The sequence below is a fragment of the Neomonachus schauinslandi genome, chromosome 9, assembly GCF_002201575.2.
Source record: "Neomonachus schauinslandi chromosome 9, ASM220157v2, whole genome shotgun sequence".
Classification (NCBI taxonomy): Eukaryota; Metazoa; Chordata; class Mammalia; order Carnivora; family Phocidae; genus Neomonachus; species Neomonachus schauinslandi.
Window position 1 is genome coordinate 51,917,937 of NC_058411.1, and position 27,949 is coordinate 51,945,885.

At 36.8% G+C, this 27,949-nt stretch overlaps 1 protein-coding gene across 1 annotated transcript; it reads right to left on the reverse strand.

The window, feature by feature from the left end:
- On the reverse strand, positions 1–27,922 carry FANCM (FA complementation group M). The gene is made up of 11 exons (XM_021701467.1): positions 27,406–27,922; positions 26,667–26,839; positions 23,792–23,869; positions 18,307–18,465; positions 13,632–13,763; positions 11,755–11,887; positions 11,144–11,269; positions 10,175–10,261; positions 6,606–6,790; positions 1,922–2,128; positions 1–219 (listed from the first exon to the last, which is right to left on the reverse strand). The coding sequence occupies exons 1-11, from the start codon at positions 27,920–27,922 to the stop codon at positions 1–3; spliced, it is 2,016 nt and encodes a 671-aa protein (XP_021557142.1).
- Between the last annotated feature and the right edge of the window lie 27 nt (positions 27,923–27,949).

The following is a 27,949-nucleotide window of genomic DNA, read 5'->3' on the forward strand; positions in this document are numbered from 1 at the left end:
TTATTTACCGTTCTTATAGGAAAAGTGAGAGGACTTCCGCTGCAAGTTCCGAGGCTTCTCTGGTTCATAGACACCACATGTGATGAACATTTTGTGTAATTCTGGATTGATTCCATCAGGAACCATTCGTGGACTTCCTTGGTAAAAATGAAGAACCTGCCTGTTACCTGAAATAGCTTTATAAATACTTCTTTTGTTGGACTGACTTTGATTATAAGTCTGCAAAGAAAAATGTCAAAGTACATTATTTCTGTAATAGTCACTTAGCCATAATAAAAAGTTATTATATTTGTTTGGATTTATTATAAACGGTAAATTAAACTCTGATCCACTTAAATACTGAGAATATCTATTATCTTGAATTTGAGACCTGTTCAATTAACTCTTGAAAATCAGTTCAAAATTTAGTATTATAAAAGCCTACCTTCATAACTATATTGCACAAAGGAAATCTACCTTTTATTTAGGATCTATTTTTGAATAAGGTGAATATTTATATATATTAAATGTAAACTGCCTTTTTTTTTAATACTATTCCCGTATTCCAGCTTGTTACTTCATCTCTCTACACTTCAGCTTTCTTCACTGTATACAAGAAAAACATTATTCCCTGTACAGGATTAAATGAAATAATGCATCTGACGCACTTAGAACACTGCCCAGGAGAGTAGGTACTCATTAAATGTGGACCATTATGATTACTTTACAGATAAGAAAACTAACATCTGAATACATAGGTTAAGTGGTTTGCCTAAGCTAATACAGTTAGAACCTAATTCCACACATTGATAGTACATAGATTTTTACAAGCTGCCAGATATTTAATTTATTGGAATCATTTTACAGATAAAATGAATGTTACATAATATGCTATAATCACATGAAAAGTATCAGGGGAAAAAGTCATTTTTCAGGATGATTTTTAAAGAGTCTATAAAACATTTTAAATCAATTTTTTATAACTGCCATAATTAATGAAAAAATCTTTAATATAAACCTACATATTTGCTCAAGGAAATGGTCCCACTGAGTTACAAGTTAGTTGATAACTTTAGTGTAACAAACAAAATAATATTAGGTATAACATCATATTCCAGGAAGGTCTGTCACTCAAGATTGTAGCAAAGTATGAATATAATTTAAGTTCCTTATCACTTTGTATAGGCATCAACAAACTTTTCCATAAAGGGCCAGAAAGTAAATATTTTAGGTTTTGCAGGCCACATAATATCTCTGGCACATATTGTTGTTAGTTGGTTGGTTGGTTGGTTGGTTGGTTGATTGGTTTAGGCAACTCTTTAAAATGTAAAAACCATTCTCAGTTCACTGTATTTAAAAATAAAAGAAAAAACTAAATTAAAAACAAGAAACAGGCCTTAGAAGCACAGGGAAATAGTAAAACAAAATAGATATTGAGGGGCACCTGGGTGGCTCAGTCAGTTATGCATCTGCCTTCAGCTCAGGTCCTGATCCTGGGGTCCTGGGATTGAGCCCCCTCCCCCAGCCCCACCCCTTAGGGTTCCCTGCTCAGCGGGGAGCCTGCTTCTCCTTCTCCCCGCCCCCCAACTCGTGTTCTCTCTCTCTCAAATAAATAAATAAAATCTTAAAAAAAAATTAAAGAACTTTCAAATATTAAAAAAAAAATAATACATATTGATTTCTGTATCTAAGTATCTTTAAATTACTACTGAAGTAGAAAAATGCATTTTATATGGATAAAAGTTACAAAACTGAATCCAGTTAAAAAATTCTCCTAATTACAAGAAAAGAATACCCAGAATCTACTACAAAGTAGGGGGAAAAAATCAACCACAATTTCCTACAGATTGTTTGGACTTTGAATGTTAACAGACTGACATTTATCTTAAGCTCTATTTCTCAAATTTCAATTATCAAATCATGTTTCTACAAGTCCACTTACACGTTCTTCTCGTCCTTCGGCAAGGATAACAACAATTCTGCCTTGACGTTTGCGGCCGGTTCTACCCATTCGTTGTACAAGACGAATTGGGCTCTTCTGGGCATCAAAACATATTATAAGATCAACTTCTCCTATATCCAAACCTTCTTCACCAACACAAGTGGAAACCAATGTATTATAACCACCACTACGAAACTGTTTCACAACCTAAAATAAAAATGATTTAAAAATAACCAAATACAACTGTAAGAGACTTGTAGATCAAACACACTTTTTCCACTCACCCCAAAATGGTGAAATCAGATTACAAATCAGAACCCAGGATACTATGGAATAGGAAAAGTAGCAGCAAAATGGCAATATAAACCAAAACAGACTGGTAAAATGCAAAAGGCAATCCTAAGTCTTTGCTTTCATAATGGTTGTGATGCCAAAAATGTTTGCTAAGTTTACACATAAATGAGAAACTCCAGATATTATTTGTCACTAAAGGGCCATGGGCAGGTAAACAGCCCAGAGCAATTACTGCTAATCATATCCTAGACCTAAATTTATTGTTAGGTCTACCTAAAGTAAAATTTTTATTACTCCTAAAATTCCTATCTTACCTTCTATACTGCCATTCCAACGAAGGGTAGCAGAATAAGCCATCCCAAAATATGACTGGGGAAGTTTAGGACATGCTGCCCCAAAATATACTGCTTTGATATACTGATTATTTTGAGCTGTAGACACTTGAAAAACAGCAAAAGCAGGGAGAGGCTCTCCCTTTATCTGTCCATAAATCCCCTCCCTGGGATTTTCATCAACCAGAAAAAATTGACTCATCACAGGAGAGGAGACTAAAAGCCATCCTTATAGCCAGACAGACTTGGTTATAAACTATCACACCTCCCTTCTATTCTTCTAAGGGCCCATTCATCTTTCCCAAAAATCAATTACTCTCTGCCCTAAGAAGCCTATGTTCCTCCTCTCCTTTCCCTATTAATATGGTATTTAAGTCAATTCTAAGCCACCTTAGGAAGTTACTCATTTTTCCCTGCATATCTCCCATGTATAATATAAGGTATACATGTTAATAAACGTCATGATTTATATATTCGACTGTTTATTCAATATCTCTCTGCTTGATGTTTAAAACAATGCTACTCAGGGGCACCTGGGTGGCTCAGTTGGTTAAATGTCTGCCTTCGACTCAGGTCATAATCCCCAGGTCCTGGGATCAAGTCTGGCATCAGGCTCCCTGCTCAGCAGGGAGTCTGCTTCTCCCTCTCCCTCTGCCCCTTGCCCCTGCTCGTGCTCGCTTGCGCTCTCTCTCTTTCAAGTAAATAAAAATCTTACAAAGATAAAAAAAATTTTAAAAATAAAACAAAGATACTCAAAGTGTAGTTCACAAACTGTTTATTACTGGTGTGGTTCACAAACTGCTTATTACTAGCCAACAACAACATAAATACAAAAATTAAGAGTAGGTATTTAGAAACTTGACAGAGCAATACTACATTTGTTGGCTTTAATAAGAAGAAATTTGGCTGTGAACATTGTTTTCATTAATTTTACTTTTTTTATTAATTCATTATTCTAATATTCAAAAGTATCTGTCTGTGACATACTAAGAGGAAATAAACTAGTCCTCCATCAATTTTCATAGTCAGAAAAACACTAATCTCATAGACATGCCAAAGTTAACTCATCCAGAACCAAACTCCTGATATTTCTCTCCAAAACCTGCTCTTCCTGCAGTCTTATCTATCTTCATTAATAGCAGCTCTTTTCATTTTTCAGGCCAAATTCCTGGAGTCATCCTTGGAGTCAGCCTTCACACTCCTCAATCTCATACCCCATGCTAATTTGCCAATAAATCCCCTCAGCTTGACCTTCAAAATATATCCAGAATCCAACCATTTCTCACAACTTTCCCTGCTACCACTCTAGTCTAAGCCACCATCAGCTTTAACTTGGTATCACAATAAGACTTCCACTTGGTCTTCCTGTTTGCACCCTTAGTCCCATATACTTTATTAAGATAGCAACCAGTGTGATTTTTTTTTTTAAATATAAACTAGGTCATGACCCTCCTCTGCTTCCAACTCTCCAAGGGCTTCTTTTCCCATCTCACCCAGAGTACAAGCCAAAGTTATTAAAATGGAAACACCCCACTTACATCACCAGACAGATCATCTAAGCAGAATATAAAAAAGGAAGTGGCTTTGAATGACACACTGGACCAGATGGAATTAACATATATTCAGAACATTCTGTCCTAAAACAACAGTATACACATTCGTTTCAAGTGCACACAGAACATTCCCCAGAACAAATCACATATTAGATCACAAAAGAGGCCTCAAACAGGGGCGCCCATGTGGCTCAGTTGGTTAAGCATCTGCCTTTCGCTCAGGTCATGATCCTAGTGTCCTGGGAATCAGCCCCACATCAGGCTCCCTGCTCAGACAGGTATCATATGACCTCACTGATATGAGGAATTCTTAATTTCAGGAAAAAAACTGAGGGTTGCTGGAGTGGTGGGGTGGGAGGGATGGGGTGGCTGGGTGATAGACATTGGGGAGGGTATGTGCTATGGTGAGCGCTGTGAATTGTGTAAGACTGTTGAATCACAGACCTGTACCTCTGAAACAAATAATACATTATATGTTAAAAAAAAAAAAAAAAAAAAGAAGATAACAGGAAGGGAAGAATGAAGGGGGGAATCGGAGGGGGAGACGAACAATGAGAGACTGTGGACTCTGAGAAACAAACTGGGAGTTCTAGAGGGTAGGGGGGTGGGGGGATGGGTTAGCCTGGTGATGGGTATTAAAGAGGGCACGTTCTGCATGGAGCACTGGGTGTTATGCACAAACAATGAATCATGGAACACTTCATCTAAAACTAATGATGTAATGTATGGGGATTAACATAATAAAATTTTTAAAAAATGCTTAACCCTCGACAAAAATCCACATCATTTTTCATTCATATATAAATGTTAAGAGTAGTAATAATAACCTGCTAGATATCTGAACCTTTTAAAATACATATAATCAGATTTGAGATGGGTACAGATATTCTCTTTAAGACTCAGGAAAACCTCTTAGACTGTCCTCACCAGATACAGTCAGCTTAAACAGACTCTTCTGAGTGCAATGAGGACTGGTATAAAAGACATTTAAAGAATAGGATTCCTCTAACTAATGTTTACAAAATCAAGCTCTGTCAAAAATAATTAGATATTAAAGACACACCTAATTTAAAAAAAAAAGACACACCTAATTGTCAGTGACTATTCAAATGTAGACCTACAGCTAATCTGCAAAAACTTGTATACAGTTATGAAAAAAAATCAATAGTCTAAAATTTCCAAAAAAACATATACAGCACTTAGAAAACTGATGACTCTTATTCAGAGCATAAATGGATAAATGGTTTCCTCTGACCTTGTTTTTTTGTTAAGAGAGAGAGTGCACGGGGTTGGGGAGGGGGCTGGGCACGGTGGTAGAGGGAGAGAGAGAGACTCCATGCCCAGCACAGAGCCTGACACGGCGCTCAATCTCATGACCCTGAGACCATTACCTGAACCAAAATCAAGAGTCAGAACCGTCACTGACTGAGCCACCCAGGCACCCCTGGCCATATTTTTACATGTTTCTTTTTTTTTTCCTTTTTTTTCTTGTAGGCTCCACACCCAGCATGGAGCCCAATGCAGAGCCTGAACTCACGACTCTGAGATCAAGACCTGAACTGAGATCAAGAGTTGGGACGCTTAGGGGCGCCTGGGTGGCTCAGTCGTTAAGCGTCTGCCTTCAGCTCAGGTCATGATCCCAGGGTCCTGGGATCGAGCCCCACATCGGGCTCCCTGCTCAGCAGGAGGCCTGCTTCTCCCTCTCCCCTCCCCCTGCTTGTGTTTCTGCTTTAGCTGTCTCTCTCTGTCAAAAAAAAAAAAAAAAAAAAAGTAGAGTTGGATGCTTAACCAACTGAGCCACTCAGGCAAACTTATTTTTAAATTAAGATTTTTAAGGTTTTTTTTTTTTTTGAGACAGAGAGAGAGAACACAAGAGGGGGTAGGTCGAGAGGGAGAAGCAGACTCCCTGCCGAGAAGGGAGCCCTATGCGGGACTCGATCCTAGGACTCCGGAATCATGACCTGAGCCAAAGGCAGTCGCTTAACCAACTGAGCCACCCAGGCGCCCTAAATTAAGATTTTTAAATAACAGAAAAAATAAGCTCATTATTTCTTTAGAATATATAACTAACAAAACTTAAAACAAATAAAAGTAAACATTTACTGAAGGCTCTATAGTATGATTTCATTCAATGCTTACTGAAGGCTCTATAGTATGACTTCATTCAATGCTCACAACTCCAAGAACTATGTCTACAGATAAGGAAAACTGAGGCACAAGAAGTAAAGAAACTTGTTAAGTGGTAGGGCCAGGATTCCAACCTATGTAGTATGATTTCAGAGCCTTTCTGCTTAACCACTATACATTACCTTATTTGAAAAAAAGTCTCAAAACCACAAAAAAACACTTTTTTGATCTTTCAAAAATATGCTATGTTTATTTACATGTCTACTATAAAATTATTTTTAAGAAGTAGCTGATTGACCAATGAGTTCAAACAAAAGAGGCATAAGTACAAAGCTAATCAATTTTATTTTAGTGTTCATCATCTCCAAAAGTAATTACCTCCAATTGCTCCTTCTGGGTAAATCCCTTCATGCTTTTCCCTGAGGCATGGCCAACAAAAGTCATCACTCTAATAAGTGGCTGATGCTGTAAAAGCATTTCTGCAATTTCTTGAACACTGTCTCGAAATGAAGAGAAGATCATAACTCTGGTCTCATCACATTTCTTTTCAGAAGTGTTTTGAGCTATATAATAAAAAAATACTTTAATTAGAACTTTTTTTTAAAGCATATACCCAAGAACTATTTCAAGACAACCCTGAAACTATATACTAATGAATTTCTTTCAAAAAAGTAATTTAAGACATCTTAAACCTTTGCTGGTTTTCCTCCTACCTTCTCTAATAATTTTAATATTCTTGGCTCCCTACCTCTCATTGGCTGTCATAATAAAATCCTAAACAAATCAAGCAAAATATTACCTGAAACACTTTTAGCCAGTCCTTCAATTCATTCCTGATGCCAGTTATTCCCCTTTACCTTCTAAGTCAGAATCACAGAACTGTAGCGCTCCCACTGAATTCATAAATATTTCCTTTTCTTTTTGTCCACTAAAAGCACTCTCTCGGGGTGCCTGGGTAGCTCAGTCGTTAAGCGTCTGCCTTCAGCTCAAGTCATGATCTCAGGGTCCTGGGATCGAGCCCTGCATCGGGCTCCCTGCTCAGCGGGAATCCTGCTTCTCCCTCTCCCATTCCTGCTGCTTATGTTCCCTCTCTCGCTGTGTCTCTGTCAAACAAATAAATAAAATCTTAAAAAAAAAAAAAGCACTCTCTCAATCCAGGCCATGGGATTCTGTCCCCAAATCTATGATACTTTCAAGTTCTCCACGGATAACTATAGAATACATCCTATATAGTCAATCACAAAGCTAATCTCAAGGTCTCTGTGCTTGGGAGGCAGAATACACAAGAACATGATCTTTGAGGGTGGGCCACTTAACTCTCTGGGTGATGTGTAACCATATTAGTTAATCCCTTTAAGCTTTAATTTCTTCATATCTAAAATGAATGGAATATAAAGTATACAGACTTGCACATAGCAATTGGTTAATAATTGCACACACCAATTGGTTAATAATTGAATGTTGTATGGGTTTTCTGTATGTTTTCTTTTCTTTTTAAGCTTTCCTGTGATTTCTATTATATTAATCTCTATGTGCATGCCAGGGACTGCACTAAGCATTTTATTTATTTATTTTTAATATTTATTTATTTGTCAGAGAGAGATATAGCAAGAGAGGGAACACAAGCAGGGGGAGTGGGAGAGGGAGAAGCAGACTTCCCGCTGAGCAGGGAGCCCGATGTAGGGCTCGATCCCAGGACCCTGGGATCATGACCTGAGCTGAAGGCAGACGCTTAATGACTGAGTGACCTAGGCGCCCCTGCACTAAGCATTTTATTTTTTTAAGTTGATTTTTTTTTTTTAAGATTTTATTTATTTATTTGAGAGAGAGAGAACAAGCAGGTAGAGGGGGAGAGGGAGAAACAGACTCACTGCTGAGCAGGGAGCCCTATGCAGGGCTCGATCCTAGAACCCTGGGATCATGACCTGAGCCGAAGGCAGACGCTTAACCGACTGAGCCACCCAGGCACCCCAAGCATTTTATGTATTAACTCATTTAGTCTTCATAACAACCCTACAAATTAAATGACTTAACACATGTAAAGTTAATTCACAATACCTAAGGAAAAAGCAAAAGCTGTTGCAAAGAAAATTATTCTAGATAAACCTCCTTTGAATTATCAAGCCTCTACATCTGACCAGCTCCTGACCAACTGCTACTTTCAATGCAAAGCCTATCACCTTCAACCGGCTACAGCCTGCCTTTCTACCTTCAGTGTACTGAAGGTCCTCTACCAAAGTCTCAATAAATTCCATATTGCCAAATCAATGCTCACTTTTTAGTTCATTTTACCACACCTCTCAGCAGCATCTAACACAGTCCACACCTTCCTACTGAAATAGTCTCTTCCCTCAGCTTCTCTGCCGTTCACTTGTCCAGTCTCTTTCTCAACCTCTTTTGTGGCTTTTTTCCTATCTTTTTTAAAATTTTTTTTTTATTTTTAAGTAACCCCTACACCCAATGTGGGGCTCAAACTCACAGCCTCAAGATCAAGAGTCACATGCTGACCAACTGAGAAAACCAGGCACCCCTCCTCTAAACTTTAAATGTTAGTATTCTTCAGGGCTACATTCTGGGTCCTCTCGTCTCTAAACTGTATTCCTGGTAATGGGATCATAACCATTCCTGAAACTTTAAATATTACCCTTTATGCTGTGATTCCAAAATTTATTCATATATATGTTAAGAGATTAAAAATAGCCTGGGGACACCTGGGTGGCTCAGCCGGTTAAGCGGCTGCCTTTTGCTCAGGTCATGATCCTAAGGTCCTGGGATCAAGTCCCACATTGGGCTCCTTGCTCAGAGGGAAGCCTGTTTCTCCCTCTGCCTGCCACTCCCCATGCTTGTGCTCACTCTCTCTGACTTAAAAAAAAAAAAAAAAGCCCAGACCATTCTTCTGAGATCCAGATTCACTTATTTGATGCTTACACAGTTCCACTAGGTATCTCAAAAGCACCTAAATGTGTTGCTCTTTTTTCTGTATGTTCTTAATTTTTTCTTTGCTTATATAATTATTCAAAACATACATACACACACACTCATAGGATTCCTTTTTTCCCTCATATCCTATGTCTAATCTATCAGCAAATACTGTTGGCTCCAAATTCAAAATATATCTAGAATCTATAATCACTTAGCACCTCCACTACTACTTTTCTTGGTACAAGCCACCATCATCTGTAATCTTCTAAACTATGACAATAGTCTCCTAAATGGCTAATGTTTATACTCGGCAAAAGCTACCAGAGTGATCTTTTAAAAATGTAAGTCAGATCACATCACTCTACTGCTCTAAATGTCCCTATAATGGTTTCACAAAGCATAAACATTTATAGAATAAAAACCAAAGTCTTGACTTGGCCTACAAGCCATATATGATCTGGTCCCTGGCCACCTTTTCAATCTTCGCCTAAACCACTCTTACCCTCATTACACTACTCCAGCGGCATTGGTTTGTTTACTGATCCTTAATCGTATCAAACACCCCATTGCCTTAGGGACTTTGAATCTACTATTCTTTCTGCCTGGTATGATCATCCCCCCAAAATCTACACGGCTTGCTCCCTCACTTCCATCAGGTAACAGCTCAAACATCACCCTAGAGACAGGCTTTTTCTAACACCCTATATAAAACAGCACTCCTCCATGACTATCTCCTTACCTGCTTTACTTTTCCCCACCATTATACTGTATATTGCTTTACTGTCTGCTTGCCTTCTATTGCCCCAGGCTTATTTTTCTTTTTCATAGAATACTTTGTTCTTAGCATTCCCACCATGTCCCTCGTCCCACTCTCCCAAAATTTCTTAAAGCTTTTTTTTTTAGGTTTATTATCCAGAGTAATTAAAAGCCCATCTTCTCCATAAAGTGTGAGCACAAACTAATGAGTCAGAGTTTTAGCTCTTTCAGTAGCTTTGTTTCGCCTTGAAGCTACAAACATGACTTACTATTCCATGACGTGAAGTGTTCAACTACAACTTCTTCTAATTTCTTTAACTTTGGATGACTATAGAAAAATTTTTTATCTTTAACTCCTGCAACAAAAACAAAAACACCAAAAAATTGTTACATATTTTCCATTCAATTACATTAATGTATTTTAATTATCCTTTTCAAAATAGATTTGTTGGGGCACCTGGTGGCTCAGTCAGTTAAGCATCTTCCTTCAGCTCAGGTCATGATCTCAGGGTCCTGAGATCAAGCCCTTCATCTGGCTCTCTGCTCAGCAGGGAGTCTGCTTCTCCCTTTGCCTCTCCCCCAACTCATGCTCACACTCTCTCTCTCTCAAAGAAATAAAATCTTCAAAATAGATTTGTTAACTTTTTTTCTATTTATTTAAATAGTAAGTAGCATCTGTGTAGCACATAAGCCCTACTATAAAATGAACCTTGAATTTTTCTTTAAAGATTTATTTATTCATTTTAGGGGTGGAGGGGGAGAGGGAGAGAGAGAATCTTCAGCAGATTCCCCACTGAGTGTGAAGCCCAATGTGGGGCTCAATCCCACAACCCTGAGATCATGACTTGAGCCGAAATTAAGAGTCAGACGCTCAACAGACTAAGCCACCCAGGCACCCCTGAATTTTTTTTTATAATTTCATTCTAAAAGAGAATCCAAATGAAATCAGCAGCAAAGTAGAAGTGAAAAATATGATTTAGTTAAGCTATAAATCAGTTTTTGGTAGTTCTGAGAATTTTCACTAACAGTAACAACTACTACTAACATCTATTATATACTTAAAGTTTATAAACTTGGAATATATATTTATCCTAACTTAAAGAATAAAATCTTTAAGCATTTAACAGATCTGTTGCTATAGAAATAAGTAATTATAGATAGACACGTGGATCAGTGGAGCAAAATTTCAAAATCTACCTGATAAAGAGAAATATAAAATTTTAAAAGAAAAACCAGACCTTTTTGGGTAGTAGAAAAGCCATTTGCTGAAGTACCACGTGTCTGTGCAAACATGCACTCTAGATGATTATAAAGTTTCATGAAGTCCTCATTTCGGCTAAGTTCATTTTTTGCTCGAGTCATTCCTTCAGATATTAGGAAAAGATTTTCCAAATTAGCAATGTAATAGCAAAATTAATCAAACCTATTATTTATTAAAAAGAAATTAAACTTTAGCAATGAATACAAATTTTTCTAATTTAAACATGAAAGCCAGCAACTATTTCCAGTTCCACATTCACATTTGTATTAATGAATGGCTTGCTTTTTATCACCAATTTATCAAAAACAAAAAAGCATAATCATTTGTTACATAACTATTTAATTGCTCTTTGTTGTTTTTGTTGTTGTTCTGTTTTTGTTTTTTTAACTAATCTCTAGGCCCAAAGGAGGGCTCAAACTCATGAACCCAAGATCAAGAGCTACACCCTCTACTGACTGAGTCAACTGGGCACCCCTATTTTATTGCTTGTTAAAAGAAACCATTTTTAAGTAACCCAAACTGTTCAATACATGTTTAACCAAAATAATAACATGTCATTATTCCTTTAAATAATTTCATATAATTTACCTTTAGTTCCATCCATAATTCCACAAAGGAAGAAATATAATGATCTCATTCCCATTTGCTGCAATAATTCATAACCATGATATAAACTAATACAAATAGCAAATTCTCCCTCGATTATGCCTTGTTGTATTCCCTAGAAAAACAAGCACATATTGAATTTAACCAGAGGAAGAAATAAAGATACATGTTCTGTGTGAAACTTACCACTCTATTGAAGGTCCACCTATTCAATGTCATAGGACATAGTGCCAGTGTATTTTCCATATAAAATTTGTCCCTTTTTAATTTTATTTTTTTCTTTAATTCAATACAAAACTGACATTTTAAAGAGAATAAGTGATGGAGAGAAATATTTATCATATACTGTTTCTCTTTCTAGGTAAATTATTAGCAGTACATATAGTCATTTGTTCTTTCAAAACTATTTAACAAGTACCTACTACATATCAAGCACAGAGACAGGTATTTGGGATGCAACGGAAAATAAGTCACATAATGGCCTATCCTCATAAACGTTACTGGCACCAGAACAAAATTTAATCAGACACTTTAACACTAACATTTAACACCAACTATACATGCCATAATAACATCTGACACTGTCCTAGGACCAGACGTTGTTCGAAGCACATTACTTACACAAACTCATTTAATCCCAACACCTGGGAGGTAGGTTCTATGGTTATGCCCATTTTATACATGAGGGAGCTGTAGACCCAGTATTTGAACCCATAAAATTTGGCTCAGGGTCCTTGTGCTTTTAACCACTACTCTCAAGGAAAAGTGAAACACATATTCCTTTTATGAGAGCATACAGCAGGTATAACTATATGATAGGATAATTTTTAAAAGAGACCACTGAGAATAAGTTTTAATTATTTTCCTTTATTCAAGATAAAGACTATTATTCTCTACCTTACATCTTTAGTAGCATTCAAAATCAGTAATACTCATTTTAAATGTTTTCAGGGTAGTGATAAATGCCCTAAAATGGCACACCAATTACATAAACAAACTCTCATCAGTAAGATCAGGTTCAAGAGGTTTAGATTTACTACCTAAAATTTCAATGAACCTTTAATGCTTAGGAGAAATTAAAACATTCTATTAAAGTTTAGTATAATATACTAAATTTTATACTGTAATTCTACAGAAAAGTTTCCCTTAGTGGTTCCCTAGATACTACAAGATAAAGTCTACATTTCTTGGTGTAACATTTAAAGCTATTCTTATGTGTTCATAACCTACATTAACTATCATATCTGACTTCCTTAATCTTTCATCTCAGCCATGTTGGCTTGTTCACTGACTCCTTCATACCTTCATTCAGTTGCCTCTGTTCTTTTGCAAATGCATTCCCTCTCAGTTCAAAGAATGACTCAGTGCTTTTTTGCTTGTGAGCATCTCTTCTGACTTTGGACCTAGCTTGATGGGTATGTTCCTATCCATCTATTTTTTTTCCTAGGAAGATTAGAAATAAGCAGCTTACTATGATGCTTCCTCCAACCTCTGGTATCAAGAGTTAAGACTAAATGCTCTAGGTCTAAAAGTTAGTTCTATTCTACCTCTTCATGGCACTTTGATAGGAATGAACTAAAATACCAAGTCTTTATTAAAAGTTAAAAGATAAAATTATCTTAATTCAAAGCATTAAAGTGTATTTTTGCTAGACTTTTGTCATGCTTTTTATAAACTATATAAATCATATATAAATTCTTTTTTTAATTTAAAATTTATTTTTATTTTTTTACTTTTTTTATTACATATCTAAATTCTTGATAAGCTAATATATACCAAAAATCAATCATTATTTATATTTTATCTTGGGTCTAAATAAAAATTTAACCTCTCTCCAAAATTAATTTAAAAATACCTACCACAATATTTGGAGATGGGTTTTTCCTAAATTGATCTCTTGCCAAAATTATCTGGTATTTTGTTAGATTGGGGATATCCCTTCTCATCAAAACATTCCTCTGAATCAAAGAACTGGCAAATACCTCCAAAACCTGCAAATTTCAGTGAAATTTAGTTTAAGCTTAAAGTCCTTTTTCAAATACAATCATTTTCTCACATATTAAAATAGAAATTATATATTAAAGTTTGTCTTAAAATAATTTTTTAAGTAAACACACACAATAACAACAAAACTTAAAAGTACTTAACATTTATCCCCAGGTAATATCCTTATGAGAGTCAGGACAAGCAAGTATTGGATCCAACTATAATTTAAGAACATATGTGTTTATCTGTGTATTTCTTAATTCCCCCCCCCAACCTACACACACTATAATCTAAGTACAAGGAATGAAAAGCCTTTGATTTCTCACTGTTGCATCTTCAATATGAAGAACAAAGTCTGGCATATAGGTAAATATTTGTAGTCTTGCTGACTAAATCAAAATGTCTTGAGTACATTCAGTTTGATTTGTTGATTCATTCTTTCAAGAAATATTTATTAAGCATCTAGTATATGTCAAGCATTGTTCCAAAGGCTGGGAACTTGTAGCTGAGACAAATGAAGTTGCTACTTTCATAAAGTTTACATCCAATGAAGGGAAGCAAAGAATAAGGCGTGAACAAAGAGAGTTTCTATTTCAATAAATGAATGTAAGAACCTAAAACACAGTAACAGTAATGCTATGGAGTTTTGGAGGGAAGTGGGGTCACTATTAAGTAAGGTAAACAAAGATGGTCTCTCTAGAGAGGTAATATTTGAGTTGACATCTGAATGATGACAAGTTCTGAGGACAGAGTATATCAGGCAGAGGAAATAGCAGACAAAAGGTCCTGATGCAGGATGAGCTTGATGGCACAGTGAAGGAAAACAGAGACCTAGAGATGAAGACCTAGTACAGCAATATGTAATTAACTGTTTAAATTTTGCCTAATTCTATTTCCTAAAATAGGGCTATTTTAGTAGAGTTTTATTTTTCTTCCCTTCCAGCTTTCCTGATCATATTACTTATAGAAGTACTCCAAAAGCATCCACAAAATGAAATGCCTATTATATGGGTTTATACAAATTATAATTTTTACATCCTTATAAATGGAATGATTTTAATCATGACAAAATGTATTAGTATTAAGGAGATGATTTTCATATCAAAATAAAAAGCCTGGAGATGCCTGGCTGGCTCAGTCCACAGAGCATGTGACTCTTGATCTTGGGGTCATGAGTTCAAGCTACAAGTTGGGCGAAGAGTTTACTTAAAAAATTAATTAAATAAATAAAATAAATTAAAAAATAAAAAGCTCTGCATTACAAAGGAAACAATTGACAAAATGAAAAGCCAACCTCCTGAATTAGAGAAGATATTTGCAAATGATATATCCAATAAGGGGTTAATATCCAAAATATATAAAGAACTTACACAATTCAACACCAAAAAAAGATCTGATTTTAAAAATGAGCAGAGGGGTGCCTGGGTGGCTCAGGTGGTTAAGCAGCTGCCTTTGGCTCGGGTCATGATCCCAGGGTCCTGGAATGGAGTCCCATGTCAGGCTCCCTGCTCAGCGGGGAGTCAGCTTCTCCCTCTCCATCTGTCCCTCCCCTCACTTGTGAGCACGCTCTCTAGTAAATAAATAAAATCTTTTAAAAAATAAAATAAATAAATAAATAATGAGCAGAGGACCCGAGTAGACATTTTTCCAAAGACAATATACAGATGGCCAACAGACAAGAAAAGATGCTCAACATCACTCATCATCAGGGAAATGCAAATCAAAACCACAATGAGATATCACCTCACACCTGTCAGAATGGCTAAAATCAAAAAGATGAGAAATAACAAGTGTTGGTGAGAATGTGGAGAAAAAGAACCCTTATACAGGGGAATGTAAATTGGTACAGCCACTGTGGAAAACAGTATGGAGGTTCCTCAAAAAATTAAGAGTAGAACTACCATATGACCCAATAATTCCACTACTGTGTATTTACCCAAAGGAAATGAAAACACTAATTTTAAAAGATATACGCACCCTTATGTTTATTGCAGCATTATTTACAAGAGCCAAGATATGGAAGCAACCCAAGTGTCCATCAGTAGACAAATGGATAAGGAAAATGTGGTAGGTATATAGAGATACATATACACAATGGAATATTACATAGTCCAAAAAGGGATGAAATCATGCCATTTGTGACAACATGGATAGACCTAGAGGGTATTAAGATAAGTGAAATGAGTGAGACAGAGAAAGACAAATACCATACGATTTTACTCATATGTGGAATCTAAAAAAAAAAACAAATAAATAAACAAGAAAACAAAAAGCAGAATCAGACCTATAAATACAGAGTCAAAGTAACGGTTGCCAAAGGGGAGGAGGTTGAGAAAATGGGCAAAATGGGTGAAGGGGAGTGGGAGATAGAGGCTTCCAGTTAGGGAATGAGTAAGTCACGGGAATAAAAGGTACAGCATAAGGAGTATAATCAATGAAATGGTAATGTTGTATGGTGACAGACGGTAGCTACACTTGCGGTGAGATAGCATAACATATAAACTTGTCAAATCACTATGCTGTACCCCGAAACTACTGTTAACATTGTGTGCCAACTATATTCAAATAAAACAATTTTTTTAATCAAAAAGGAAATGATTACTGGAAATAATTTGCCATATCTTAAATTAACAATGCTTAGAATTTTGTTATAAATAATTTGAAAACAAAGCATATTCCTATAGAACTTTTCTTTAAGAAAGACTTATTAAAGGTTAAATGATAGATAAATATTTTGGTTATCTATTCTTATATAACAAAGTACTTGAAAACATCATAAATCAAACAACAACCATTTTACTTGCTCATAATTCTAATTCTTCAGGTAAGAATTCAAGCAGGTCACTGAGAGCTCAGGCCAAGATACCACATTAACAATGTGCACGCCTAATACACAGATTTTGTTTCAAAATACCATTCTTCCATAAAAGTAACAAGGATTCCTTGGAGAAATGGTTGATTCCATGGCTGGGACTCGAGAAATACTAAATGAGCACAAAATACCTTGTGAGGCCAGAAAGTTAAGAAGTGTTAAAAAAAAACAACAACAAAAACAGTACATGTCTAAAGGACACAAGGAACTCTAAATGGCCAAAGTTGGAGCAATCTGAGCAACAAAATTCATACTAATATCAGTATTAGATTGTAGCAGATAGGAAAAAAAAATATCTATTAGTCTATACTGATACAAAGAATTGAATTAATAAATAAATCAAAGGAAGAAACAGGTCTTCATTCTAACTGACAAACATAAAAGAATTGAGAGAAAGGAGAAATCATAATTAGGTAAACTTAACAGAAGTAACTGTAGCAGGCAAGAACCATCACTGCACGCTAAAATTAGAGAGCAAAATATGCTGAGAAACAGGACATTTCAGTAGTCTCAAAGTATCTCCCCACTGGACCTCTCTATACTATTTGTGCATATTTCTTGAAAGTCTAAAACTACTGCAAAATAAAATGTTAAAAATAAAAAAGAATTCTGTCAGGGCACTGCAGGGACAGCTATTCTCTGTTCTTTGATGTCTGGAGCTTTGAATGGCTGAATGTTAAATGTAATACCTCAACTGGAGCCATATGTCTACACCCTCAATTCTAGCTATCTACCAGTTCCTCCTTTCTCCTGAACACAGCTTAGCTGAGGTTCATCATGGCTTACTCAAGGTTTATCACATTCTGTTGGTCAAAGTCAGTCACAGAGCCAGTCTAGATTAGAGGGAAAAGGAAATGCATCTTATCTCTCCATCGGAGGAGTGTCAAAGAATTTACAGGCATCTTTAATCTGCAACAATGAAGATAGGAGAACAAGATGTTCTCCTAGCATGACACTAATTATGAACTATAGAAAAAGTGTGTTACCTCAAATTTTTCCCATTGAAATTGATAACTGGCTAAGCAATTTCTCAATAGCTACAATACTGACATTTGGCCCAGATAACCCTTTGATGTTGGGAGACTATTCTTGTTCATTACAGAATGTTAAGCAGCATTCTTAGCCTCTACACATTAGATTCTAGTAGCAACTCTACTCTCTACCCCCTTCAGTTATGACAACCAAAAATGTGTCAAGACATTGCCAAATGTCACCAGGTGGGCAAAACTGCCTCCAGTTGAAAATCACTGCTGTATAAGGGATCCAGGAGGAAAATACTGAAAATATATTTTCTTACAAACAAACTTCTGGTTAAATCTGGACATGTCTTATAAGTGTGTTCCCTATGTGAAAATTCACTAAGCTATATACACTTAGGTCTTGTACACTTTGCAATTTATATGTGTGTTTTATACTACAATTAATAGGTGTTCTTTAAAAAGAAGGCTGTTATTGGCTTTAGAAATAGTCCATCATTTTGTATTGCCTCTTTAACAGTAACTAACAAATAAAACATGGTACTCATTCCAAAAATTTTAATTTCAAAGAATTGTTTCAACATACTAATTATATAAAATGATCTAACTATATATTCTCACAGCCAGATTCTACAAAATAAAATAAAGACATTATCAGTTCACTTATCAAAACTCTGAATAGTAGTAAAAATGGCTTACCTGGATATATGCCTTTTGGACGGCTGCAAGTTCTTCACCTAGGGGAACAACTAGCTTTTCAACTCGCCTTTCATGAGAGTATGGCAGAATATCCGGAGAATCTTCAGAACGAAGTTCTATCTGCCCAATTCGTAGGTTAGTAATAACCTGTTGAACAGCCTATGGAAAATCAAGTACGATTATAACTACATTACATGTTAAATTTTTAAGCTCAGGTTACCAACAAAAATAAAATAGTGGTAAAATTTAGAATACATATCATTAAACTTCTTTTTAAAAAAACTATAAGTTACATCAGAAGTAGTATAAGAGGAAGATAAGGCTTTGAAACATTTTTCTTTCATGCAGCACTTCCAGCCAAGCATCCCAAGAAATAAGAGTATTAGTAAATGTCCAACAAGTTTCTCAAACATATTTTGCACTTTTCAGTGGTAGTGACATACTCACTCCTTCCATCTACATTTTATGAAGACTCAGGCAAAACAGAAGTTTTGGGTTAGCAAACTAAATCCCCAAAACATTATATAATAGTCAATTTTAGAGCCAGAACAACAACCCAAATTTGCTGGTTCCCTGGCAAACACTTTTTTTCCAGTGATTTTTTTTTTTGTGGGAAGAACAGAAGTCTTGTTACTAGTAAAGGACACAATGTGTCTTAGGAATACTTTACAAATTGGCTTGTTAAGAAATTGAGGGTATAGGGCATATACTATACTAAATCAATTATTGATAAATTAGTGGAATATTTTCCATTTAAATCAATATAGGTGATATGAATATATGGTGGATATACTTCTAAATTTCCTTCACCCAAAGCTTATAAAAAAATTTTATTATGAAATTGGGTAACCGGAGCAAAAACATATATAACCTCTTGGTATAAAAAAGTACTCTACCATTAAACTCCTGTACTGACTGTGATCAAGAGTTCAAAGAAAGAACCCTAAATACTCCACCAAAACACTTAGAACTAATAAATCAATTCAATAAATTTGCAGGATACAAAATTAATATACAGAAATCTGTTGCATTTCTATACACTGATAACAAAGTAGGAGAAAGAGAAATGAACGGGATGCCTGGGTGGCTCAGTCAGTTAAGCGTCTGCCTTCGGCTCAGTTCATGATCCCAGGGTCCTGGAATCAAGTCCCATTTTGGGCTCTTTGCACAGCAGGGAGCCTGCTTCTCCCTCTGCCTGTCACTCCCCATGCTTGTGCTCTTTCTTTCTCTCTCTTTCTCATGCACTCTTTCTCTCTGACAAATAAAATCTTAAGATCTTAAAAAAAGAGAGAAATGAAGAAAAAAACTCAATTTACAACTGCACCCAAAAGAATAAAATACCTAGAAATAAATGTAACCAAAGAGGTGAAAGACCTATTGCAGCATTATTTACAATAGCCAAGATATGAAAGCCACCCAAGTGTCTGTCAATAAATAAATAAGAATTTAATGGACTATTACTGAGCCATAAAAAAATGAAATGTCATTCATGACAACATGGATGGACCTAGAGGGTATTATGCTAAATGAAATAAGTCAGAGAAAAATAAATGCCATATGATTTCACTTATATGTGAAATTTAAAAAACAAAACAGACTCTTTAAATACAGAAAACTGGTGGTTGCCAGAGAGGAGGTGGGTGGGGAGATGGGCAAAATAAGTGAAGGGAATTAAGAAGTACAAACTTCCAGTTATAAAAGAAGTCACAGAAATGAAAAGTACAGCATAGGGAATGTAGTTAATAATGCTGTAATAATGTTGTATAGTGACAAATGGTGACTACACTTGTGATGAGCACTCAGTAATGTACAGAATTGTGAAATCACTGGGGTGCCTGAGTGGCTGAGTTGGTTAAGTGTCCAACCTTTGATTTCAGCTCAGGTCATGATCTCAGGGTCATGAGATCAAGCCTGGTGTTGGGCTTCATGCTTAGTGCTCGGAGTCTGCTTAAGATTCTCTCCCTTGGGACACCTGGGTGGCTCAGTTAAGCATCTGCCTTCAGCTCAGGTCATGATCCCAGGGTTCTGGGATCGAGCCCCACATTGGGCTCCTGGCTCAGCGGGGAGCCTGCTTCTCCTTCTCCCTCTGCCGCTCCCCCTGCTTATGCTCTATCTCAAATAAATAAATAAAATCTTAATTAAAAAAAAGAGTTAAAAGAAAGAACAAATGAACAAATGGGGAGGGAGTCCTGAAAGTGTCCAGAAATTAAGGGCTTTTTTTTAAAGCTAGAAAGTCTCATGAGCTTTCAAAAAACAAACTAAACAGGGACACCTGGGTGGCTCAGTCAGTTAAGCATCTGCCTTCAGCTCAGGTCGTGATTCCCAGGGTCCTGGGATTCAGCCCTGCATCAGGCTTCTTGCTCAGCAGGGAGCCTGCTTCTCCCTCTGCCTGCCTGCCGCTCCCCTTGCTTGTGCTGTCTCTTTCTCTCTCTGACAAATAAATAAATAAAATCTTTAAAAAAAAGAAAAGAAACTAAATATAATTTCCTATTTATTTATGTAAAGCAATCTCTACCCCCAACGTGGACCCTGAACTCGACTCTGAGATCAAGAGTCACATGCTCTACTGACTGAGCCAGCCAGGGGCCCCAAACAAACTAAATGTAATTTCAAATAAAAAATACAAAAGGAATCACATCTTAATCACCTTTGTATTCCCAACACCTGGCAGGCTTCCTAATATATCCTAATCCTAACTATAGCTACTGAGGGTCCACATAATCTGGAGTAGAATTATGACCACTTTATAAAACTGAGTAAGATGTTACTATTTTTAATCATTCATTCAACAAATATTTGAATGACTCCCACATGCCAGGTATTGAGTTGGTAATAGAGCTTTGACCAAGATAGACATAATCTCTATATTCATATAGCTACTATTTTCATGGGGCAAAAAGTCAACAAATACATGTATAAGTAAAAAAATAACAGATTATGATTAATATTAAGAAGAAAATCACACACAAAAAAGAAAATCACAAGACAGGGAGGGCTATCTTTTGATAGTTTAGAGTAAAACTTCTTGAAGGGGCAACATTTCAGCAAAGACTTAAAAGGTGACTAAAAACAATCAAGCATGCTTAAAGTGATTGAAGTAAGATCAGAGACAGCATAGAAATTTCTGAAAAATATAAAGGCTATGGACAGAAGGAAAAAAGTCTTACAACTTGACAGAATTGAAACCTACCATAGAAAGTCTTCAAAATGCAATACAGAAGACGATTCAGAGCTACTAAAATTAGAGTGTAATGAGATGGGGCTCAAACCTGAATTTTTACTATCTTTTAATAAAGGAAACCAGAGCTCCCTGGAGGAATGGCTGATTCCATGGCTGGACATGAAAAATACTAAATGAGCATAAATACCTTGTGATGCAAAATAGAAAGTATTCAAAAGGAAAAAAAATGCACCATTTTAAAGAAGATCCCAATGGCCAAAGCTGGAACAATCTGAGCAACAAAATTAATAATGATAGCACTGGATTGTAGCCCATAGAAAAAAACAAATATCCATTAGTCCATATTGATACAAAGAATTAAATTAATAAATGGGAGAGAAGAAACTGCTCTTCATTACTAAAGAATTCAACTTAACAAATGTAAAAGAAATGAGAGGAAGGAAACAATGATTAGGCAAACACCACAGAAATAACAGTTGTAAGCAAGAACCATCACTGGATGCTAAAATAGTTACATAATCTCAGAGTATATCCCCCGCAATATACTTACTAATTACAAAGGGGAAAACAGTAATTTTAAAATGCGGAAACTGGGAAGAAATCACCTAAACGAAGTCAAGATTAATAGCAACGGCAGTAAGACAAATCTGCATCATGTAGTCTCTGCTACCATGCACTGAGAAAGATACAGCATCACTTCTGGAGTATTCTTGCCAAAAATGCATAACCTCACTCCAATCATGAGAAAATATCAGACAGGGGCGCCTGGGTGGCTCAGTTGGTTAAGCCACTGCCTTCGGCTCAGATCATGATCCTGGAGTCCGGGGATCGAGCCCCGCATCAGGCTCCCTGCTCAGCGGGGAGCCTGCTTTGCCCAATGACCCTCCCCACTCTCATGCTCTCTCTCCCTATCTCATTATCTCTCTCAAATAAATAAATAAAATCTTAAAAAAAAAAAAAAAAGAAAGAAAATATCAGACAAACCCAAACTGAGGAATATTCTACAAAATAACTGGCATTTGCTCTTAAAAGCATCAAGGTCATGGAAAACAAGAAAAGACTGAGAAACTATCACAGATAGGAAGGACTAAAACATGACAACTAAATGCAAGTGAGATCCTGGACCAGACCCTGGAGCTGAAAAGGATAGGGGTGGGAAAACTGACAAAATTCAACTCAGGTCTACAGATTAGTTACTAGTACTATGCCAATGTTAATTTCCTGGTTTTGATAATTTTACTATGGTTATATGTTAACACTAGGGGAAGCTGAGCAAAGGAGAGAAAGAGATTGCAATTTTTGCAAATTTTCTGGAAGTCTTAGTTGAAAATAAAGCTTAGGAAAAAAAAACCCTGAAAATTTAAACAATTTAAAAAACACTTATACTAGGGCACCTGGGTGGCTCAGTCGATTAAGTGTCTGCCTTCAGTTCAAGTCATGATCTCAGGGCCCTGGAATCTAGCCCCACATTGGGCTCCTTGCTCAGAAGGGAGCCTGCTTCTCCCTCTCTCTCTGCCCCTCCCCCACTTTGTGTGTGCGTACCTGCTCGCTCTCTTCTCTCTAATAAATAATTAAATAAAATCTTTAAAAATAAATAACACTTACACTATTTAAAAATTTACTATTTTTAACAAACTACTTATGCATACTGACATCTAAAAACTACAGTGAAGGGCGCCTGGGTGGTTTAGTCGTTAAGCGTCTGCCTTTGGCTCAAAAGCGTCTGCTTTTGTCTCCCAGGGTCCTGGGATCAAGCCCCGGCACTGGGCTCCCTGCTCAGTAGGAAGCCTGCTTCTCCCCTTCCCACTCCCCCTGCTTGTGTTCCCTCTCTCGCTGTGTCTCGCTGTGTCTCTCTCTGTCAAATAAATAAATAAAATCTTAAAAAAACTACTAGTGAAAAAAAATTTTTTTTTAATTAAAAAAATAAAAACTACCAATGTAGAAAATCTCCAACCATAGAAGAAAACATAGGCATGTGTAAGAAATGTTGTAGTCTTGATGTCAAACTAAATATTAGAATGACAGGGGCGCCTGGGTGGCTCAGTTGGTTAAGCAACTGCCTTCAGCTCAGGTCATGATCCTGGAGTCCCAGGATCGAGTCCGCATCAGGTTCCCTGCTCAGGAGGGAGTCTGCTTCTCCCTCTGACCCTCCCCCCCCATGCTCTCTCTATCTCATTCTCTCTCTCAAATAAATAAAATCTTAAAAAATAAAATAAATAAATACCAAAATGACAAACTGATCTGGGCCCATACAAAAGCTCTTATTTTCTTAAATGTTAAGAAATGGAAAGACATTTTACTTACCTTTATATCACTACCTGGTGTGGCACTAAGAGCCAAAATTCTAAAGTGATTTGTATATTTGACTAGTTCTCTTACAACCTTAAAAAAGAAAAAAAAGTTATTTAATTTCATCTATCCAATACAAAAACAACAATGATTCTGTTAAACAAGCTAGTATATATGTTCCATTATCATTATTTCTTATTCAGAGTAAGGGATGAAACTATCATGAGTCACATTATCTGAAGAGCAAATAATTCAGGTTTTTACTTTACACCAATCAAAAATACCTTAGGGTTTCTTCTATACATAAAGCCACAATGCCAAGGCCTAATATAGAGGCAAATCAAAAGACTCAGTTAATTCAAGGACAGATGGAAGAAGAGAGTCTACTCTCTGTTGTTTGGCCAATAGTTTAGCCTTACAGTTATACCCATATGTACACCTACCAGATGAAGATAAGTCATAACATAAGAATAGAAAAAAAAAATACCGGTATGAAATTAGATTTGAAATGGAAAAAAAAAAATTGTTTAAGTAAAAGATTTTAAAAATCCAACTTTCCTTTTAAATTCTAACACATTTTCTCAGTGGCACCAAAGCATCATTCTAGATGTTGCAATATGAATTCAACACCCATGTCTGGTATGATTAATATTGGATATTCCACCAGATTCCCATATGATCCTTCACATGAGGCCCCAATACAAGGAAAAAGGACCCCTAAGTAAACGGAATTGCAGGAATAGCTCTCAATATCCTATAGTTCTGCATTAGATATAGGAAACAGTAAAACCAGATTACCTAAAAACTGCTATTTTAAACCATGTAAAGGATGAATTCAGTGAGACTCACACTGACTCTTGACTAATCTCAAAAAATATTATTTATGGAGTTTCTTTTTAACATGATATAGAATATATATTAAGATAGAACATTATACTTAACACTGAATTGTTCTAATTAAACTGATGCAAGACAAACCCTAATACATTACTTTTACGCAAGTGGGATTCTCTTGCATTTTGTAGAAGACGAAATGGTGTTGTGTTTGTAACCCAGGAAGCTACATTCTTCATGGAGTTGGTGTGCCTGTTAGAATCTACATCTATAATAGTCAAGGCACCATAAGCACTCAGGGCTGTCTGGATATCAATGAAATCAGTGCAGGTCTCCACTGTACTCCATAAAAGCATAAGCCTTGTAATTAAAAAAAAAAAAAAACAACTGTGGTGCCTCGGTGGCTCAAGTCAGTTGAGTGCCTGACTCTTTTTTTTTTTTTTTTTAAGATTTTATTTATTTGCGAGAGAGAGAATGAGAGACAGAGAGCATGAGAGGGAGGAGGGTCAGAGGGAGAAGCAGACTCCCTGCTGGGCAGGGAGCCTGATGTGGGACTCGATCTCAGGACTCCAGGATCATGACCTGAGCCGAAGGCAGTCACTTAACCAACTGAGCCACCCAGGCGCCCCGAGTGCCTGACTCTTGATCTCAGGCCAGGTCTTGATCTCAGGGTGGTGAGTTCAAGGCCCACGTTGGGCTCTACACCCAATGTGGAGCCTACTTAAAAAAAAAAAAAGACCCAATGCTAGAAATTTTTTAAAAAAATAAATGAGTTAAAGTTCCTACGTATAAACTAAATCTACAAAGTAAATTCACAGAATTAAAATAAAAATTTTTTAATGCCCCACTCAAGCAGAAACCTTAACACACTGGGTATTAATTTAACTTGGAAAGATATAAAAAGTATATACATCCATTTCTTGCCTAAAATCAATTCTAAGAAAGGTAACAATTCTCCAGAAGATAACACAGAGATATAATACAATAAACTTAACTTAAACTTAAGTTCCTTAATCAGGGAAACTATAAATTCACAAACTGGCAGTAAAATTCACCTCTTTGCACTAAATAAAATCAACTTTTCCTTCTATTCTTACTCTATACCCTTTCCCTGATATCACCAGCTTATAGTTTTACCTATGTACCACCTATATGTTGATGATTTCCAAATCTGTATCTCCAGCTCAGAACTCTCCATTGAGATTCATACTTCTATCCCCCACTGCCCACTGGGTATCTATAGCTAGATTCCTCATGGACACTTCAAACTCAACAATCTAAAGCTACACTCATTATCTTTCCACAACACCCCAAATCTTCTGTGCCTCCACAACTCTCCATTTTGACTAGGAGCACCAACATCCTCACAGTCTTTTAAGTCAGAAATCTGGGAGTCATCCTAAATACTTCCTCTCCCTCACTGTACACCCTGCCTTTAGCCCTCTACTCTTCTAATCTCTTTTAAATCTTAAGTATCACCCCAGGTAAACATTTTTAAATGAGTCTCCACCACCTATATCCGCTATGTCCTACAAAGAGCGTTCAAACTGCTAAGCATAATATACAAATGCCTTCATGACCTGGACTTTTAAGTATCTCTCCAGCCATATCCCACCTCTTCACCATTCTAATTCATATTTATGTAGTACGTAACTAGAAGGCACTGTGTTAGGTATGTTGCATACATTATGTCATTCAATCTTAGTAACAACTCTTGACAGTTAAGTATGATTTTACCTAACTGCCAAGGAATGACACGGCATATCCGCTACCAATCTTTGGATTATTATCTTTGTTCCAAAATTCCACCCATACCCTATTTTAAATCACTGCCTCAACCATGACCAGGCTTTCATCATCTACACCTGACACTAATGGTGTTAGGGATTTAAAAAAAAAAGAGACACTGATATGAATGAAGTATTTCCTTCGTTGAAATAATGTGGTTTTTTCATAATTATAACACAATCAGTAACTTCCATCATTAATAAGTATTCACCAAAACACTCTTTAACAATATGTTCACAGTACAAAATACTTTTAAACGAAATATTACCTGGCAATAAGCATAGTTTCCAAGAGCTTTATGAGCTTCATCAATAACTAGACACTTTATTTCAGCAGCAGGACAAGCTCCTCTAGAAAGATCATTTACCATGACTTGAGGTGTAAGAAAAAGTACTCTCCTACTGCGCCATATTTCCTTCCTGGTGATAGCTTGAGTAGATCCTGTAAACAAAAGTGACATCCTATATTCTAAATACCAGGGCTCTTATCTTTAAAATATCTATAAATAATCTGGCCTAATTTCAGAATGCAGTCCTGCTTTGGTAATGTGCCTTCAGACAACAATTTAACAAATCACTGAAATGTTACATTTTAAAGCTCTGTTGTGATCCCAATGTCAATGCTGAGACACAACTAGACTGTCTCTTTAGAGAACTCCTACAAAATGGCATAATATCTGGAGAAAAGCAAATTCTTCAACTGGGAGATCTTTCTGGGGAAGAAAGTCAGAAAACCTCCTGTGCGTTCACTTCGGACGGGGTATACACACAAATCGCTTCAAAATGCTCCGATAAATTACGGAGAGTCTCTGAAAATTGAGGAAAGCAACCCTTTTTGTGAGGGCCAGACTTGCTACAAGAAGATAATGCTTTAAGAGAGAGGATATAAAATACGGATACTGTGATCCGGGGACTATTCAGGAATTCTTTTAGCTCAATCTCCACCAGAATGCATGCTTTCCCGAGCACCCCGCTCTTAATTTCAAACTAACCCATTTCCTAAGATACCTGTCATTTCAGCCATGTGGGACTGCGGAATACCCATCACTCGGTAGCAAGCCTCGATCTGCTGCGTCACTAAAGGTTTTGTGGGGGCCATAAAGACCACCTTGCCGGAAGGGAACCACCGGTAGAAATTGTACATGACCACAGCGGCAATAAAGGTCTTTCCCAGCCCAGTAGGCAGACACACCAGCGTGTTGCAGAACAGAGAGGTCCGGGCCATGTGCAGCTGGTAATCCCGCACTGGGCAATTAGTAGGGTAAATCCACAGGGAGCCCGCGGAAGTGCAGAAACCGCCATTCTCTAAACTCAGCTGCCGCTCTGCCTCATACACTGCAACCAGCAATACATCATCGTCCGACTCCGGCTGAGCCTCGGCAGCCTCTGCAGCTGGAGGAAAATGTGCCCTGGAGATGCCAGGGCTCTGAGGCCGCTCAGGTCCAGAGTTGCAACCCGGAGCTCCAGCGGATCGAGAAATGCTTGAGCCCCACGTCTGGAAAAGCGTTCTTTGCCGTCCGCTCATTAGGATGAGACCACCAAAGGCTTCTCT

What these genes read in the sequence shown, in the direction of transcription:
- FANCM (XM_021701467.1), bottom strand. Translation starts at nt 27,922, where the DNA reads ATGAGCGGACGGCAAAGAACGCTTTTCCAGACGTGGGGCTCAAGCATT. An exon ending in CACCAGGTAGTGATATAAAG is followed by an intron (nt 18,466 to 23,791) that starts GTAAGTAAAATG and finishes GATTTTCCATAG; the next exon opens with GCTGTTCAACAGGTTATTAC. An exon ending in CCGAAGGACGAGAAGAACGT is followed by an intron (nt 220 to 1,921) that starts GTAAGTGGACTT and finishes TTTTCTTTGCAG; the next exon opens with ACTTATAATCAAAGTCAGTC.